The 16,218-nt window shown below is 35.1% G+C and overlaps 1 protein-coding gene across 1 annotated transcript in view; it reads right to left on the bottom strand.

Moving 5' to 3' along the window:
- The window catches only part of NETO1 (neuropilin (NRP) and tolloid (TLL)-like 1), a 60,562-nt gene extending 45,810 nt beyond the window's left edge, over window positions 1-14,752 (bottom strand). The window contains exons 1-4 of the mRNA XM_010003909.1: window positions 14,719-14,752; window positions 12,968-13,021; window positions 11,192-11,329; window positions 3,158-3,406 (exon numbers count right to left, since the gene is read on the bottom strand). Of these exons, the coding sequence (XP_010002211.1) occupies window positions 3,158-3,406; window positions 11,192-11,329; window positions 12,968-13,021; window positions 14,719-14,752 (475 nt within the window). The remainder of the gene's footprint in view (window positions 1-3,157; window positions 3,407-11,191; window positions 11,330-12,967; window positions 13,022-14,718) is intronic.
- Window positions 14,753-16,218: the final 1,466 nt, after the last annotated feature.

The raw sequence follows: 16,218 nt of genomic DNA, 5'->3' as shown, positions 1-16,218 counted from the left end.
AACCAGAACAGCCTGAAAATATTGTAGTCTGATTTGCCATTTTTTACATATGCGATTTGAATAAAACCAGCAATATATGTGTAGACATTGATGAAGGTTTCGTAGGTTTGGATAGTTCCATTTACAAAATATCACAGTAAATCAGTCTTTAAAAATGCAAAATAAAATTAAAATAGTACATAAAGAGTACATCTATTTTGTTTTACTCATAAATTTGCATGTATACAAAATTGTTGAAAATTTACTTTGCATCCAAATTGCGTCTGGTTCTTACTGTCATTTATCTGTAACATTAAAAAATAAACAACCCACTGCAACAGTCAATCCTTATCTCAAAAGAAGAGCACCATTCAACACAATCTTACTTAACCCCATAATTTATAAAACTGCAAAAAATGTAAGAAGTGTAAATGATCCGCTTAATAAGGATCTTCTTTGCAAAATGCCTGAAACCCTAGCCCTCTGAGACACTTCTGAAAATCCATGGTACTGTGGATGAAGTTCCAACTGTTTCAATATTAAGGAGTCAAAGAAATTATTCAGCAGAAAAGTTCTAGCAATGGCAAAATATTAGTCTATTCCATAGGATTTTTATCTACGATTTCTCTGTTTAGGACTTAGACCAAACTAGTTTTAAAATATCTCAGGTGACAAGGGTCTCTTCATTTGTACATTTCATTGGAACATTTTTCTAGATATCCTAATAGAAGTTTTTTCAATTTTATCCAGCTGTTTTTGTACACCTTGGAAACTTAGTAAATACTTTAATTCTCTTCTTCTCCAGGTACCATTCAAATAAGAATAAATGATTGTAGCTTCAATTTAGTAAAATTTACTTTTTTGAAAAATCCTTCCACACACCCACTCATTCAACACCACACTTCCTGTCTTTATCAACAAGCCAGAGTCTCAATCAATATGCCAAATGTAAAAGTGGCAACTGAGGAACATTTAAGAGGTGTGTAGGGACCACACATGTAGGAAACATCAGAGATTGCTGGTACTACAGAAATAGCTCTGTTGCAGTTAGACAAAGTGTGCTACTTGTGCCCAGTGAGATAGATGTGACAAACTGCATCTCCCCTGAGTGTTCAACTGCTCTAGATGCCAGTAGTTTACACATGAGTCTTATCTTTGTATCAACTTCTTGACATTCTTTAAAGAGAGTTAAGCTGAAGATTTTCTTATGATCTATCCTTGTTTGTAATTTAATTTCATATGTTGTGACTACCCAAGATGGATCTAGATGGTTTAGGCAATAAATTCTGGATGCAATTCCTCTCCATGCTACTCTTAGACACTCTTGAAAGCCATCACTCTTTTTGATGAGCTGGCAGTGACCCCTCTTACTGCACACATTCAGACAACAGGTCTCAAAATATCAAGCCTTTTCCACCCCTAATAAAGGATAATAAAGGACTTGTCAAGTAATAATGCAGATTGAGAACTGCTTCTTGTTATTGGTGATCAAGGAGGCAGCACTCTATTTTGTGTTTATCTGATTAATCAAATTCATATCTTGGCCCATATTCCTTGAAACCCTCTATTGTTTGCCGAGCTTCCTATTGAAGTCTATAGAAGAAAAAAAATAATAAAGGAAAAGAAAAAGAAATGGCTATTCCATCTGGTTTCTGGAATAATTCATGCTGCTATAGCAATTTAAAAACATTGATGTCTGTGTAGAAATCCACCTTACAACAATAGAAAAAGAATGAGGATAAAAACGGTTCATGAAATTGTTTTTCACTTGGGAGTTTCTTAGACAGAATAAGCTGCATATTGTGCTATGAACATTTTTCCAACAATAATACATAACACTTTAAAACAAGAGGGACATGAAATCTAAAGCAAAGAACTTCTGGCAGAGTTGGGGAGGAAAATGGCAAAAGCACACAGAGCCATGGTAAATCTGAGAAAGAAATGTAGCTCGCTTTTCAGAGACAAGTATGCATGCAAATAGGAGAATTTCAACCATTGTCTTTGTATTTACAACAGATACATACATCTGGCTACTAGGTTATTTGCAACAGAAATTCTGTGTTCTGTTGCTGTTTGAACCTGCTAAATAAGTTTACCCACTGGGAAATTGTATCTTTGATTTAAAAGCAAATTGAACTGTGCTAGATAATTTTATAACTATTTTCTTTGCATTATGGAAAGAAAATGGCATAGAGGAACAGTCAAATACTCCTGCTATCTTCTATGATGCTTTTGGAATAATTGAAGTAGCAGAATTTGGGACCTTTTAAATTTAGCAGATAGTCTAGAGACTATTGTTTCACCTAATACAACAATGTAGCTGAAAGAATAGTGACATAATTGACAAAATTACATAATTACAATGCTTTAAAGTGAGCTATATTAAGGTATGAGTCATTACTCAATACATAAGAAGGTACAGAACTACGTCAAATCCAGCAATGCAATGCAGTATAGTGTAGCTGCAGTCAAAAAAAGAAATTTAAAATCAGCAATCTTTCGTTAATAAGTGAGGGGGAGGACAGGAATTAATTGGAAGTAGGACTATGAATTTTGTTTCACACTAATGAACTGATTTTTGGAAGTGACATGGAATGATTGTGCAATTACAATTACACTTTACACCTTTTTTAGAAAAATATTGCATACAGTTTACTATTTGAATCTCTCAGTTCCTCTGACAATACTGGTAACAGTTTGCTTTATTGAAAAGGGAGAACTATTCCACTTCTCAGTTTGGGAAATGACTAGTGAAACTAAAAAACAATGATGGAATATTCTGAGATAAATACATTTTTTATTAGAATACTTTATCAGTGATCAGTTTGAAAGAAAAGTTGCATAGCTTAACAATAAAGCATAAACCACATAACTTCCCATTAATATTTTTGAATTCTTTTCTATAGTAGAATTCAGTTGAAAACAATTATTTTAAAAACTTCAGAGGCTAAGTATATGTATATTGGACAAAAATTTACTGAAAATTTCTTCCTTGAATAAGCCTTACTCGTTATGCAAAAGATATACATACCTTCTATCATTTTCCACTCTATTAATACTTTCCTTGATAATAAACACAGTCAGTTAAAGGTATTATTCAACAGCACAATTATACATCATTAGCCAAGTTACTATGCTAAGCTTTTTCTATTAAAAAAGTGGGACGGTTTGTACTCACCAGGTGTAAAATTATACCGAGCAGAAAACCCGATAGATTCCAGCTCACCATCAGCAAAAAATTTAATCCATAGGAATCTGCCACTGGATTTTATCATAGGTGGATTTTGCTGTCCACAGAAACGTCCAATGATTGGAGAGAAGCCAAAAGGTCCATCTCTTACTTCAATATGGTCAAATTTACACTCCCAAGAAGGCTCTATAGAATATTTTTCATCAAAGTGTAGTTCAATGCATTGTCTAGCAGCAGCTAGGGATAAAAAGAAAATTATCTTATTATTTTCTAAACCAAGATGAAAGGAAATAAAGTATATAAATTCTGCATGCATCTTCATATTTTACTTATTAACTAGTTTGAAAATTACCACTTTTTAAAAAATGGATTTTACAACATCAGCTATCTTGTCTGTTCTTTTCCTTTAAAAAAAGTTGTAGTGACAGCAGTTCTTATTAAAACTAAGAGATGTATCTATAATGTAAAGTAAATTACAGTTAAGGAGCAATTGTTTCAAACACAAAATCTTTCTAAGAATCTTCTGCATCTGGAAAACCAGCATTTTCTTATATCTGGGAGTCAAGGGGTATTGTTAATCAGAATACTACTTTACCCAATCCTCACAAAAATGAAGAAAAAACTTATCAGAGTTTGCTCTAGTAAGAAGGATAAATTCTGTTCCTATATGTATTGCAGTCACTGACAAGCTTGAGTGTAATTACTTACACTCAGAATCACTTATTGTCTCATTGGAAACATCAGGAGAAGCTTAGTGAATTCGCACTTAAGAAACTAGAGAAGAATGAAGCAAAATGAACATCTAACTAAAGAGCAAACAATATTCTGCTGAAAACCTTGAAGAAACTTTATAGTGGTCACTTAAATAGACATAAACCCCATCTTTTTTCTTACATACTAAGGCTAGTAGCTGTCAGAATTATGCCTAAAACAAATATTCCCTGGCGTCTCCTGTAAAAAGCAAAACATTTACCGCTTGAACTATGATATTTTCTTAAAAAGAGGGGGGAAAAAAAAATCATGGGTTTGTCTACAAATATCAAATACGCAGCATCCCTGGGGAATGCTGTTCCTATGTTTAGTCCTGCCCACTGCAAAAAAACATATGCCTTCAATGTCTAGATCATGGTATTATGTGGTCTTTTGCTGACAAGGCCATCGGCTAAGATGAGAGTTTGTTGTGTCCCTGGCTGCTGTGCCTCTCATTGGATCGTGTTCTACACTTCACATATATTAGAAGAGGTTCCAACTGCTATGAGCTTTCCATGAGTTATCACTCTTCTCAGATGGAGACATACAAGATCAATATCCAAGCTAAGTGCATAAAATTAAGGTGTAAACTGCTGCCACTCCAGCAGTCAGTATCCTTCCATGTATTTTCTCAGGATTAATGGGAAAATTATCAGTGTGACCAGAACCTAGAACTTGTTATGTATTTTGAAAAGTATTAAATTTAAGATTTTAGGATAATTGCTCACATAAGAAGGAAGATTACTTAAAATTAACAAAATAAGAAGATATTAGGTACCTTTATAATCTTTACATAGGAGCACACAGCCAATCCCATTTACAGCTATTTACTATAAATAAATACAGCCTTGTTTTATAGGAAGCACTGAGGAACTTAATAAAACACACTATTTGAAAAGAAAAATGATTTAATAGCTTTATTTTAAATGTTAATATAATTGGGTGACAGATTTTTGTTAAAATATTCAATTTAACAGAAGAAAGAAGGCTTATCTACTGTTCTCAATTTGAATAGATTCACATTTAGAGAAGTACTTAGTATTGGCCTGTTATTATTAATATCAATTTACATGAAACTTGTGATTTTTTTTCCCTATACAAATTCAATAACAACCCCAAAATCTTAAACTTTACATGTAAGTGCACAAAATTCACAGTCAGTGGAAATGAAACTACTTTGAAAGAATGAAAAAAATTATAAAGTTAAAATCAGATAATAAATATTCTAAAGAAGATCTTATTAATGCCATTCTTGGTGAGTTTGGAAGGACAAATTAGAATTTTTAGGTTATACAAAAAGGCTGAATAACTGGAAAACATCATTGATTAATTTTATTCAGATGTTTTTACCCTTGACTTCACATATTTATTACAGATATTGATTCAAACTTCACTAAGCAATACCAGGGCAAAAGAGCTATCAGCACCTTTCAGTCTGGAATTATATTTTGTATGCTCAGTCCATTTGAGGAGATTTGTTGACAACTACTCATCATTCACATAGAGAATGCAGGGTCAGGTATAAAAAATAGCTTGCACCATTCCAGTAACATTTGTCCTCTATAAACTTCCTGTGTTAGGCCTTTGCTGCTGTCATACCAGAAGGAGGCTTACAAGTGCTATCCCATAGTTAAACCATTAACAGGTCTTCTCTAAATCCAGGACTCATGTAACATTCAATAAAAATGGACACGAGGCCCCCTCTAACTTGCAGCTCAGTCATTTGATATGATTTTTGGTGTTGAAAAGGAACCCTAAAGCCAATTATAGCCTTAGTATCATATAAAAGGTGTCTTTGTGGTTAAAACAGAATCAAGTCTACAAAGTTATTCCTGAGATCTATTGACTTGGTGAAAACATAACCTGAGAAAAAATGCAGTTTCCACAACCTCCATGTATCTCTCTCAATCTCAATTGCAAACTATTTTTATGATGAGAACATTGCTATTTTTTATTCTTTTCCTCTTATATTTATTTTTCAACAAAGTCAAGACAACGCTTTTCCCAGTGAAACTCAGCTCTTGCTAGTGGATCAGAGAGAATCCCATTAGCTGAAGGAGTGCTCAAGAAAGAGTTTCTACTCTCCCCCAAAGCTCTTATGCATAGAGACAACTTCACTTTAAGGAAGGTCCTTTCTCCTAAGTCTCCTGAGGAAAACAATGCTTTGTGTTTACATAACTGTGAGAACTGTGGTGATCACTAAAGACTGGGCAAAGGGAGGCAGGGGTGCTGTGCCGTACAGTCATCCATGTACCTTTTCTTCATATGCTTTAAATGCATCTCCTTGCTTCATTTTGTATGATATTTAGAGTTAAAGGTTGATTATTTTTTTTTTTCTCCAATAATATATTCAAAATTATTCAAACATTCATGGGAATTACCATGAAGTATGAAAAGACAATTTGAACTTTAACTCTCTTTTAGTAAAAAAAAATGCCATTTCAGACTTACACTCTGCCTTTAGCAAAGCATTTCTTTGCTAAACACAACGTAAAACAAGCAGATATTTTGTAAATCCACATGTTGTGCCCAGCTTTTGCAACAAAGTGTGTGCAAATGTGGTCAGAGTGAAAACTACAGAAATAGAGGGAGAACAAGTACAGAATAATGACTAACAATAATGCATATATAGCTACAGAAACTACAAAACTAAACAAACAAATAAAAATCCCAGAATATGCAATTCTTCCAGACTGGATTGGAATCTGGACATCTAATCAGAAAATGAGGGGTGAAGTGTTAATTTCTAGTATAATTATTCACAGATGAAGTCCATTCACATCTTTGGAACTTCTGTAGCTGCAATTTCAGGAGAAAAGAAATACATTGAAGCTGTCTCAAAAAAATATTTTACTTGAAATCTTAAAAATCTTCCATATTTGGCTTCCAACTACCTTTCATCATAAATGTTTAAATCTTGGAAAGTCTACTTGATTCATGCATGTATTTTCATGTATTTTTAAATTATTTGTCATTCTTACACAAATGCTGTCTTGAGATTTTGCACTGAATGAAAAATGCATTGGGTTCTAAATTGCAGAAGAACAGTTGCCTCAAACTCACACTATTAAGGTTTTAATTCTTATCTGCCTCTATGTCTGTGTAACAGGTAGCTGAAGTTAAGGTAAAAATCTGTTTTAATTTACCAGACTGCATGGAAATGAAATGTTGAACTCAACATATAGCTCCATCTCTATGAGCTGCCACAATACTAAGTTTTCATTAATACTTGCTCTTTCTGGTTGTCCAGCTGTTGTTGGCAAGAGATCCACCTATAGCTGCCTTTTAAAAGAGGATTCTTTCCTTTTTTTCTCTCTCTCTTTTTTTTTAATTATTAAAACTTTTTTTTTCACACAAAAGTCATTGTGAAATCCAAAGGGACTTTGAGGAGAGAGATTTTTTCGTACAGTGATACGTGACTATTTTATAACACCTGTGAAATATCTAGGATTAAAGAGTTTAATGGTCTTAAATGAAAACACAAGAGACCTTCAAGAGAGCTAACTCTAAATGTCCTAAAACATACAAAGCAGAAGATGCATTTAATATCTCCATAAATCAATTCTAGTCCATACCTATACATATAAATAATAATATAAGTATTAAAGCTTGAAGAATGGATAATTTTTTACAGTTATTTAGTTTAAAGGTTTTCTAAAAAAATTATTAAGATATATTGTGTTGAGTATGACTATCCCTCTCCCCAGAAGTTTTTAACACAAATAAAAGCCTTTACTCCTACAAAATATGTGCAAATTTCCCTTTGGAGCACAAGTTCCAGATTTTCTGCAGTCTGGCAGAGGCTAATGCTGCTGCTGCTGCAATTGTTCTGGGCAGCTGTGAATTTTGCCAGGTTAGAGTCATGAATATGCGAAAAATAGGGTAAAACTGGGAACAAGAGGGAATTTGATGTGTACACTCAGCTATTTCCTACACCTTCTGCATGCCCAATAAGACTGAAAGAAGAAAAGAAAAAAAAATAAAAAGAACTAATTCTCAATGCATTTTGAAAGGCAAATGGGATTCACCAGAAGCTCCTCTGTAACATAATAATTTCTGTACTAAATCCTTGACTTCTGGATGACCTAAGGGATTCCTTTTAGAATGGCATCAAATGAAGACTTTAAAATTCCTAGTTGTTGCAACAGTTAATTATAATTACTACTAAAATAGGAGAAAAGAAATAAAAAGGAAAAAAAAAAAAAAGAAAACTCTGTTTGATCTGCTTATGCTTTTGAATGCTAGGACAGAGGTGTCTGCAGTCAGAAATCCTCTTCTCTTTTAGAAACTCACAGTTTATGGTCATGTCAATTTTTGCCAGCTCCTTTACTTCACCAAAGTAATTTTGAAATTATAAAAGGCTTGCATACATTCAAGATGAGCTTGAGGGGGGAAAAAATTGTATTCGAGGTAAGCCATCTGAATTTTCCCTAGATTGTGTTTTAGAGAGAAAAAAAAATATAAAATAAGAAACAAAAACAAGGAGGCAGGAAGGAATCTTGTATATATATTTACATACACACATATATATACGTTATACACAGAGCAGTATGGTATATACAGTCCTGGTATGCTGGACTCTCTAAGATATACAAAGGGGACACAGCAATGTGGGAATGCTATAAGTGATCCTATCAACAATCCCCCTGGTTTGGTATTTGGTATTCAACAGCAGTCAGAAGCTAAGCAAAGCATTCTGGAATCTTAATAATGAATATAGGACTAGGACGCATATAGAGAACTTTTTGGTTTACTCTAAAATTGCACGAATGTTTATGTGCTGGGTTAGTAAGGATTATCCACTCTGTAGATTGCTATCCTATCTCACAGATGTTGTTATTAGTGAAGTAATTAATCCCTTTTTTGCAATCCTTTAACTTCAATATCTTATGCCAATGAATTCCCCAGAAGTTAAAAGACATGGGGAAAGGTTTTCACTTGCTAACCTTCTTTAAAATTTTCTGCCGTCTTTATATGATTTAAAAGGAATATATATGAACAAATACATGTTTATAATTACAAAATATTTTTGTTGCCCTTTGGTGTTCCTCCTTTTGCCTTTTTTTGAAAATTGTCTCTTTTTAAAGTATCATTGCTCAGACATCTTACTATACCTCTGTTTATTTTTATGACAAATTCCAGACATGACTATTCCTGATCTTTTTAAGAAGATAGAAATAGAGAGGGGAGATCAGAGCAATATGCATGGTTCTCACCAAATTGTATGTCGATACAGCTGCTGTCATCACGGGGTTTAAAATACTGAGTTGCAGTCCAAACTGTTGACTATGGCTGGACGGGAAGAAGGAAATGCCTACAAAAAATTCTGTGCAACTGTTTTTTGCCAAATTGATTTTTCCCATAAAATATAACAAGATGTTTGTTGATTTCGGACTATTCCTTCTACTGTATGTTGCTCCAAACTTGTCAACATGGAATTTTATCTTCATCATAGAAGATCTTCGATTAAATCTTTCCTTTTAAACTGTTCTTAGGATATTTTTAATTGGACTTATTCTAAATCATGCTTTTTGAATAACATATCTTGCCACCTTTCACCTTATTAATTATATTTTCATGAGTACTTAAATAATATAATAAAGAAATTGGTCTTCACAGTAGGTGTCTTTCAAGCACACTCTTACTAAGAGGAGGAACACCTTATGGCTCAAGATTCTAGACCAGGATTTACACAAATTTTTTTATTTTACTTCTTTTCCACAGCCTTTCTCTTTAATGATAAAACATCTCTATGTTTCAGAGTCTTGGATATATACTAGGCTTATTTCTTCGCAGTCTCACAGGAATGTTAGAAAGTAAGCTTGATTAACATAAAAAATAGTTGAATCTAGCAACACGTGTAAGAAAAATATAATGCTGTGGTCTGTATTCAATCTATACATTATCTTTTATTGTTTGAATTTTAAACTATGAAAGGACTTAAATGTTTAGCATAAATTATCATACATTAAATTCAACACTAAAGAAGGAAGACTGGACAAGCATACATTTTCTTTAAAAGGTTTGTTTGGCTCCATTATTTGTAATCACCTCTTTACTTCTGACTTCAGTGAAGTTCTCTAGCACCACAGGGGAATTCAGAAATGTCAGTCACTTTGCTGTGATTTTTTTCCCTAGTCAATACATATATCATTTACTATCAATCATTCCCCTGGAATATTTTTATGAAATATAATTATCTACTACTCAGCACTAGATTTGGAAAGACACCTTTGAAAATGTGTCTTGAAACTACCTGCATCTTTAGTAAAATAAATATCATTATCATTCCTGGCTCCATCACTTGTAGTTAATAATTCTGTCCAACCAAGCATGTGTAGAACAAGCATCGATGTTGTGTTCTGCATGTATTCACAAATCATGAATGAATCTTCTTGGTTCCAATGACTTACCATTGTGTACATGATTCATCTTTTCTGCTACTAAGCTTTGACAGTATCTAATCTCTATTACTTTCCAAAGACTCCTTTTTTACATCAATTCCTTCAATATCCGTTGTGTTAAGACTGATTAAAAGAAACTGTGCAACTTACTTGTAATACACCTCTAGCCTTTCTTACATCAATTCCACGCCTGCAACTATCTACTCTTTAGAAACTCTGTCTTAGGGTAGTTTCATGTTAATGTTTATTCTTTTCTGGTTTTGTTTTAGGGTTGGTTTTTTTTGTTTGGTTTTCTTTTCTGTTTTATAAACTTTCATTTATCATGAACATTTGCATTGAAAATATTTTTTACACTTACTATTGGGATGCTTTCTGCTTGGCATTCTTTACTTTGCCTAACTATGCTTGTGATCCCTGCTTCAGTTATGGTAAGTTTAAAACATCTATGTGAAAGTCAAAAGGCTTTTTGTTTCTGGTGTTCACTTTTTAAATGAATTTTAAAATATTATTTCTTTTGCCATGCTACAACATTTTAGGTTCTCTTAATATCCTGGAATAAATGATAATTTGTTCGTGACTAAGCGACTAATGCATACTTACCACCTGAACTAATTTAGAAGTGATGTCAGGAAACAATTCAAGTATTTTCCAGTATTTCTTAGTATGCTCTACAATAATCTACAAGCAATCAAGTTGTTTGTTTTTTGTTTTTTTTTTTAAAGGAAAAACAAAAGTATATAGAGAGAACTTCTCTAAATCTTGTGTATTGAAAGGATTTATCATGAATATATAGGCTTTACACACTCTTCTCATGTTAAAAAAAAATAATCAGTTGACAATAGAATATAAAGATTATCTAGCTGGTCACCTTCTATAATGTAGATGCACTCTCTGTCAGGAGGATACTTGTTGGGGTAATTGGGAGAAGTGAAGATGCCTCCTTCTGCGTATTTTGTCCAAGTTCCACACTGCACTGGTTTCTGTCCCTCGGAAGTAGTTTGTTTTTCTGTGAAATGACCACATTAAGCATTACATATTTAGGTCATTAATTATTATACCCCTATGACACTTAGAACTCTCTAACAGACTAAAACAGTCCATTCTATCAGTGGCCTCAGTTTTTTCTGTTGAGATTAGAAGTATGATCATGCACTTGGGGGAAAATGGGGCTGTTCTTTAGGGGTGCAAACATATAATTCTTAATCAAAACATTTTTTCAAAGCAGAGAAAAGGCTTATATGTCTAGGGCAACACATAGTTTTATATTTTTTAAAAAATAATAAACCTGTAGGGAAAGCACATGTTCAAGAATCGTGAGACATGACTTTCCCACTCACATATCTCAAAAGACTTGAGCATGTGCTCTATCAGCAAGCTATGTGCTGGGATACAAAAATACATCAGTCACAAAGTCAAGAAAAAAAACACAGAATTATGGTAGAATATAAGAATTACTTTTAATTCACAGTAGCTTGACTCTGAGTTCACCTGACAGAGATGGACAAGGGAATTCCTGGTCTCTGGTTCATAGATTATTTTTGTCTTGCTCTTTCCTCTAAAATTAATAAATAACACTGAGGCCAGTAATCACAGCCCAGAAATTTCCTCCTTCTAGGTGAATCATCAGAGAGCAGAGTCAGACCTTCTTGTTTGCTTTCTTTCTAGCCCTGAAACTCTTGCACTCCTTTCTGTACATTGGAAGAGAGCCTGGAGACCAAGGTTTGAGACTGAACAGGCTGAAGACATGCTTCTTGGACAACATCCTTTTAAAAACAGGCTAAATTAAGATGGATTATTTGGAGGGGAAAATACCTAGACTTGTATTAAAAGGAAGGACAGTTCGTTCTAGACCTCATACAGGTGTCTGAAAAGGACTCTTGTGTTTTGTTCCCAATGAGGTCCCTGTATCCATCTAATTCAAGTCTGTGTAGAGTTGAGTTATCTGAGTCTCCCTCTTATGATCAATGCCCCTGTATCCATCTAATTCAAGTCTGTGTAGAATTATCTGAGTCTCCCTCTTATGATCAATGGAGGGAGACAGGCATCTTTTGAGGATGATTGTAGCCACCTGAGATCTGCCTTATGCTCTGCAAGCATGTCTCTTTCTTCCTGGTCTGTGTCCAAGCTGAGGACAAGATAGAGCCTAATTTCCTGAAATGACTTTTGGCCTGCAGGGACTGAGCAGTCAGACACAAATTCAGACACACAGCATGCTTAGCAACTCTCCTTGCTTGACTCTCACCACACTCAGCATACAGGGCTTTTAAAAACATCTTTCTATCCCCATCAGTTTGAGATTTTCAAATTCTACTTTAACAAGAAAAAAGATCTCGAGTCAATAGCTCAGTGCCCATACAGAACAACCCATTATGAAATTTGGGGGGCATTTTACATTTTATATTTAGTTAGAGGCAGGTTGAGTCTTCAGTCTCATCCAGCTGTGGATCAGGTCACTAACTTGTTACAAAGAGTGTCCCTAGATTTTTCTGTGTGTCGAGGCACACTAATACTCAAAACAAATTAACAAAGGACAGGTAGTAAAAGCAGGTGAACTACAAACATTTTTCAAGACCTAATCTAACAACTCAAACTCATACTTTAGTCTCTAATACAGTGTCTGAAAAAATATCTGAAGTTTACATACCTGATCCTTTTTTTGTTGCCCCGGACAAATGTAGGATGATTAGACTTGCTACAACTGGAAGAGAAATATACATTAGATATCACAGTGTGATAGTGTTCTGCAATCAAATAAATTGTGAACTTCTATCATAAAAGGATACAAGTTAAACAGAGCTACTGGAAAAGTACTGTTTACTTGTATCTTTAAATTGCATATTTGGTAGAAATGTGTTACATTTTTAACTGTCTTTTCAAGTACTTATCTTTTTAAATGTATCCAAATAAAGTAGAGATCATTTGCTTTTAAAACAAAAAAACCCAAGCACTCCTGCTTCCCCTCCCATTTTTATTTTTATTTTTTAATATGAGGAAAAACCATTTTACTAATATTTATTTATATAATCATCGTTTGGGCCAATAATAGAAAAGTGGGAGGGACAGGGGAGACAAAGGCCTGCTAAATTTCAGTGTCACTGGAGTCACTAATGTCTTGTCTCTATGGCATAATAAAATTTGAAAATGAGTACTGGGAGTATGAAAGAAGTGAGGGGTTGAGTTCTTCACATCCATCAAAGCATTTGAAAATCCCCAGTGAAGCAAATTATTGTGCGTGCTTAACAGACTCATTAATCTAGTTTGTTTGACTTGAAGAGAGGGTGTTGCTTTGTGCTGCAGTGAATCTGCAGCTCATTTTACAAATAGACATGTCCTATCTCGAAAAATGGTAGGGCAGCTGTGTCTCTTGGGAATAAATATGACCTTTCTAAGATAGACTTCTATGTGGAGATAACTCCTCAGTTTCTGAGAGTTTTGGAATATAACATTTTAACTAGAAAGGCTAAGAGGCAAATACTAAGGCCAGTCATAATTACATTGTTTTGGAAGATCAAAGTGACTAGCTAGTTAACTGATAAAGAAATCATGCACCAATTATAGTATTTTCTTGTACCTTGTAACTGTACCTTCTTTGGTTATTGGAAGAAGTGGGATAACAAGAGTATAAGATAACAGATCAACCAGTTCTTGGAGTGCTTGGGGTTTTGACCCCAGCTAGTTTGGCGTTAAGCCTGGATACAGTGCTTAGACTGCACTGAAGTTAAAGTGGAGGTGAAGTTGTGTGCTTATTCCAAGTATTTTGGATCGATCAGCTACCATTTGTATTGTTCACTATGATGAGGGATTGATGGTCCTGTGGTCTTTAGCAAATATAACTGAATGGGATGCTTTCCTCTTCTCAACCCTGAGAGAAACCAGAAGTCATCACAGGCTAGTAACTTGCTACCTAAATGATCCTTACAAAGATGGTGCTTTCATCATTTTCAGCTTTTATACTGCAAAGAGTGTGCAATTTTTACACCGAAGGAAGCCAGTCTCTCCGTATCTCCAGCATTCTGATTGCAGTGAGATCTCTATTTCTGTGCCTTTGATCCTTCCCTTGCGACAAGGTTTGAGGTATGGATACTGGCTACCTTATTAAGCAGGGAAAGGCTGAAGTCCTGGGAAAAAAAATGAAGACTTGGCAGCATATTCACTATTTCTTGGTCAGGCTTACAGCCCCTGTGTCTTTTTGATCCCTCAGCTAACAGAAACGGATGTTGGCAGAGCTGGTAGTTAAAAACTCTTCTGTATCATGGGCATTCAGTGAGAACATTACATCTTCTGCTCACATCTGAATGCTACCCAACCATTTGTGCCCTGCTCTCCTCCAGGATGGATTCCGGAAATATGTGCTAGCTGGGACTCTGCCTGCCAGCTTTATCAGAATCTGCAGGCAATGAAGTATTCGCCCATTTACTACGTTGCTCATTTACTTTAGCTGGGTTTCATACAGTGAACATACTGCATCTATGCCTGTAATCCTCACCAGTCCAAGTCTAATTTCTCAGTAGTGTAAGGTGAATTGGTGTTAGAATATGGAGCCAGCTGCCAGCATTCTTTCTGCCAGTTAATCTATGGAAGCTAGAACAGGAGCTACAGCAGCTAAACAAACTCTGAAGAAATGTTTCTTCTTAGAAGATATTGTTATGAATAACAACTAATACCTGATCCTTACAGTTTTAAGTACCATTGTCTATTGGCTCTCCTCTCCTTGTTCTGTATGAAAAAAAAAAAAAAAAAAGGAAGTTCACAGAAGTGATAAGAGTTGGTCCAACTCACAGAGAAATTATTACAAAAATTACAGAAAAACCACAGGTTTTGATTGCAGTTGTAACCACTAGATGCTTCCAAGATGCAAAGCCATGTTATTCCAAAGCATGGAGCTATACTTATATATCATCATGCCAGTATTCATTATTAATAAGGAGTCAAAATATTATTGATAATGAAAATGTAATAGACAAGAAGAGATAAAAAGGTTAAGTTGTTGGTTTTGACTTTTTTTTTTTTATCATTTCACATCTAACATTTGGGTTAAGTCAAATACTTCTTTTATATTTTCAAATATGGCTGTGAAACAGAGAGAAAACCTCTTGATTTAGTGACATTAACACCAGCATCACAGCAATCTGTGTATTGCCAGAAAGTATTCTGAGCTTTCTCTTTCTCAAGCCACGGGAAAAGAGCAATGCTTCTTACAGAGAGAAAAACAAAAAAAGTTGGGGAAAAAGACCCCAAAGAGACCAATCACAGAGTCTTCACTCCTTCAAAACTGTCACTTGGGAAGCTTTGACAGCACTGCAACAATATTGTGATTATCTGGGTTTGGGAGTTATTTTAAAGAACTTTCCACTAAATTTCTCATTGTGTTCTGTCTTCCTTCTCCCCCATTCCATCCTAATCATGGGTGTAATTATAATCATGCTTTCTAGTGCCACCCTGATTACGCATCTTTGCATCTTTTTGGATCTGTGCATTTTTTCCATTACAATCTGTACATTAAGAGATTTATTTCTTGGCCTGGCAGCTTTTTGGAGGCTGTGATTTGGCAAGGCACTTAGCCGAGTGAAGAGTTGTCAGCTAAGCAATACCTGGCCACAGCACTGCTGTTTTTACAGGTGCGGGTGCAGAGAGAGGTGCTGGAAGGAGCTGTGGCCAGTGAAGCCCCTTCGATAAGGAAGGAGGACCCTCTGAAAAACCGGCCGGCGGGAGAGGGGGTCTCATCCACTCAGTCTTGGACGAATAATCGTTACACTTCGGTGCCTCCCTGAAACATTTCTCCCGAGGGGGCCGCCCCTGCCCCGCAGCGCGCCGGGATCCGCGCCCGCGGTGGACGCCCCCGCCTCGGCGCTGGGAGCTGCCCCGCGCCCCCTCGCCTCTGGGCCCCCGGTTCGA

Source organism: Chaetura pelagica, unplaced genomic scaffold (assembly GCF_000747805.2).
Source record: "Chaetura pelagica isolate M959 unplaced genomic scaffold, ChaPel_1.0 scaffold298, whole genome shotgun sequence".
Classification (NCBI taxonomy): domain Eukaryota; kingdom Metazoa; phylum Chordata; class Aves; order Apodiformes; family Apodidae; genus Chaetura; species Chaetura pelagica.
Note: the sequence above shows the minus strand (reverse complement) of the source record. Positions and strands in the feature narration are given on the sequence as shown.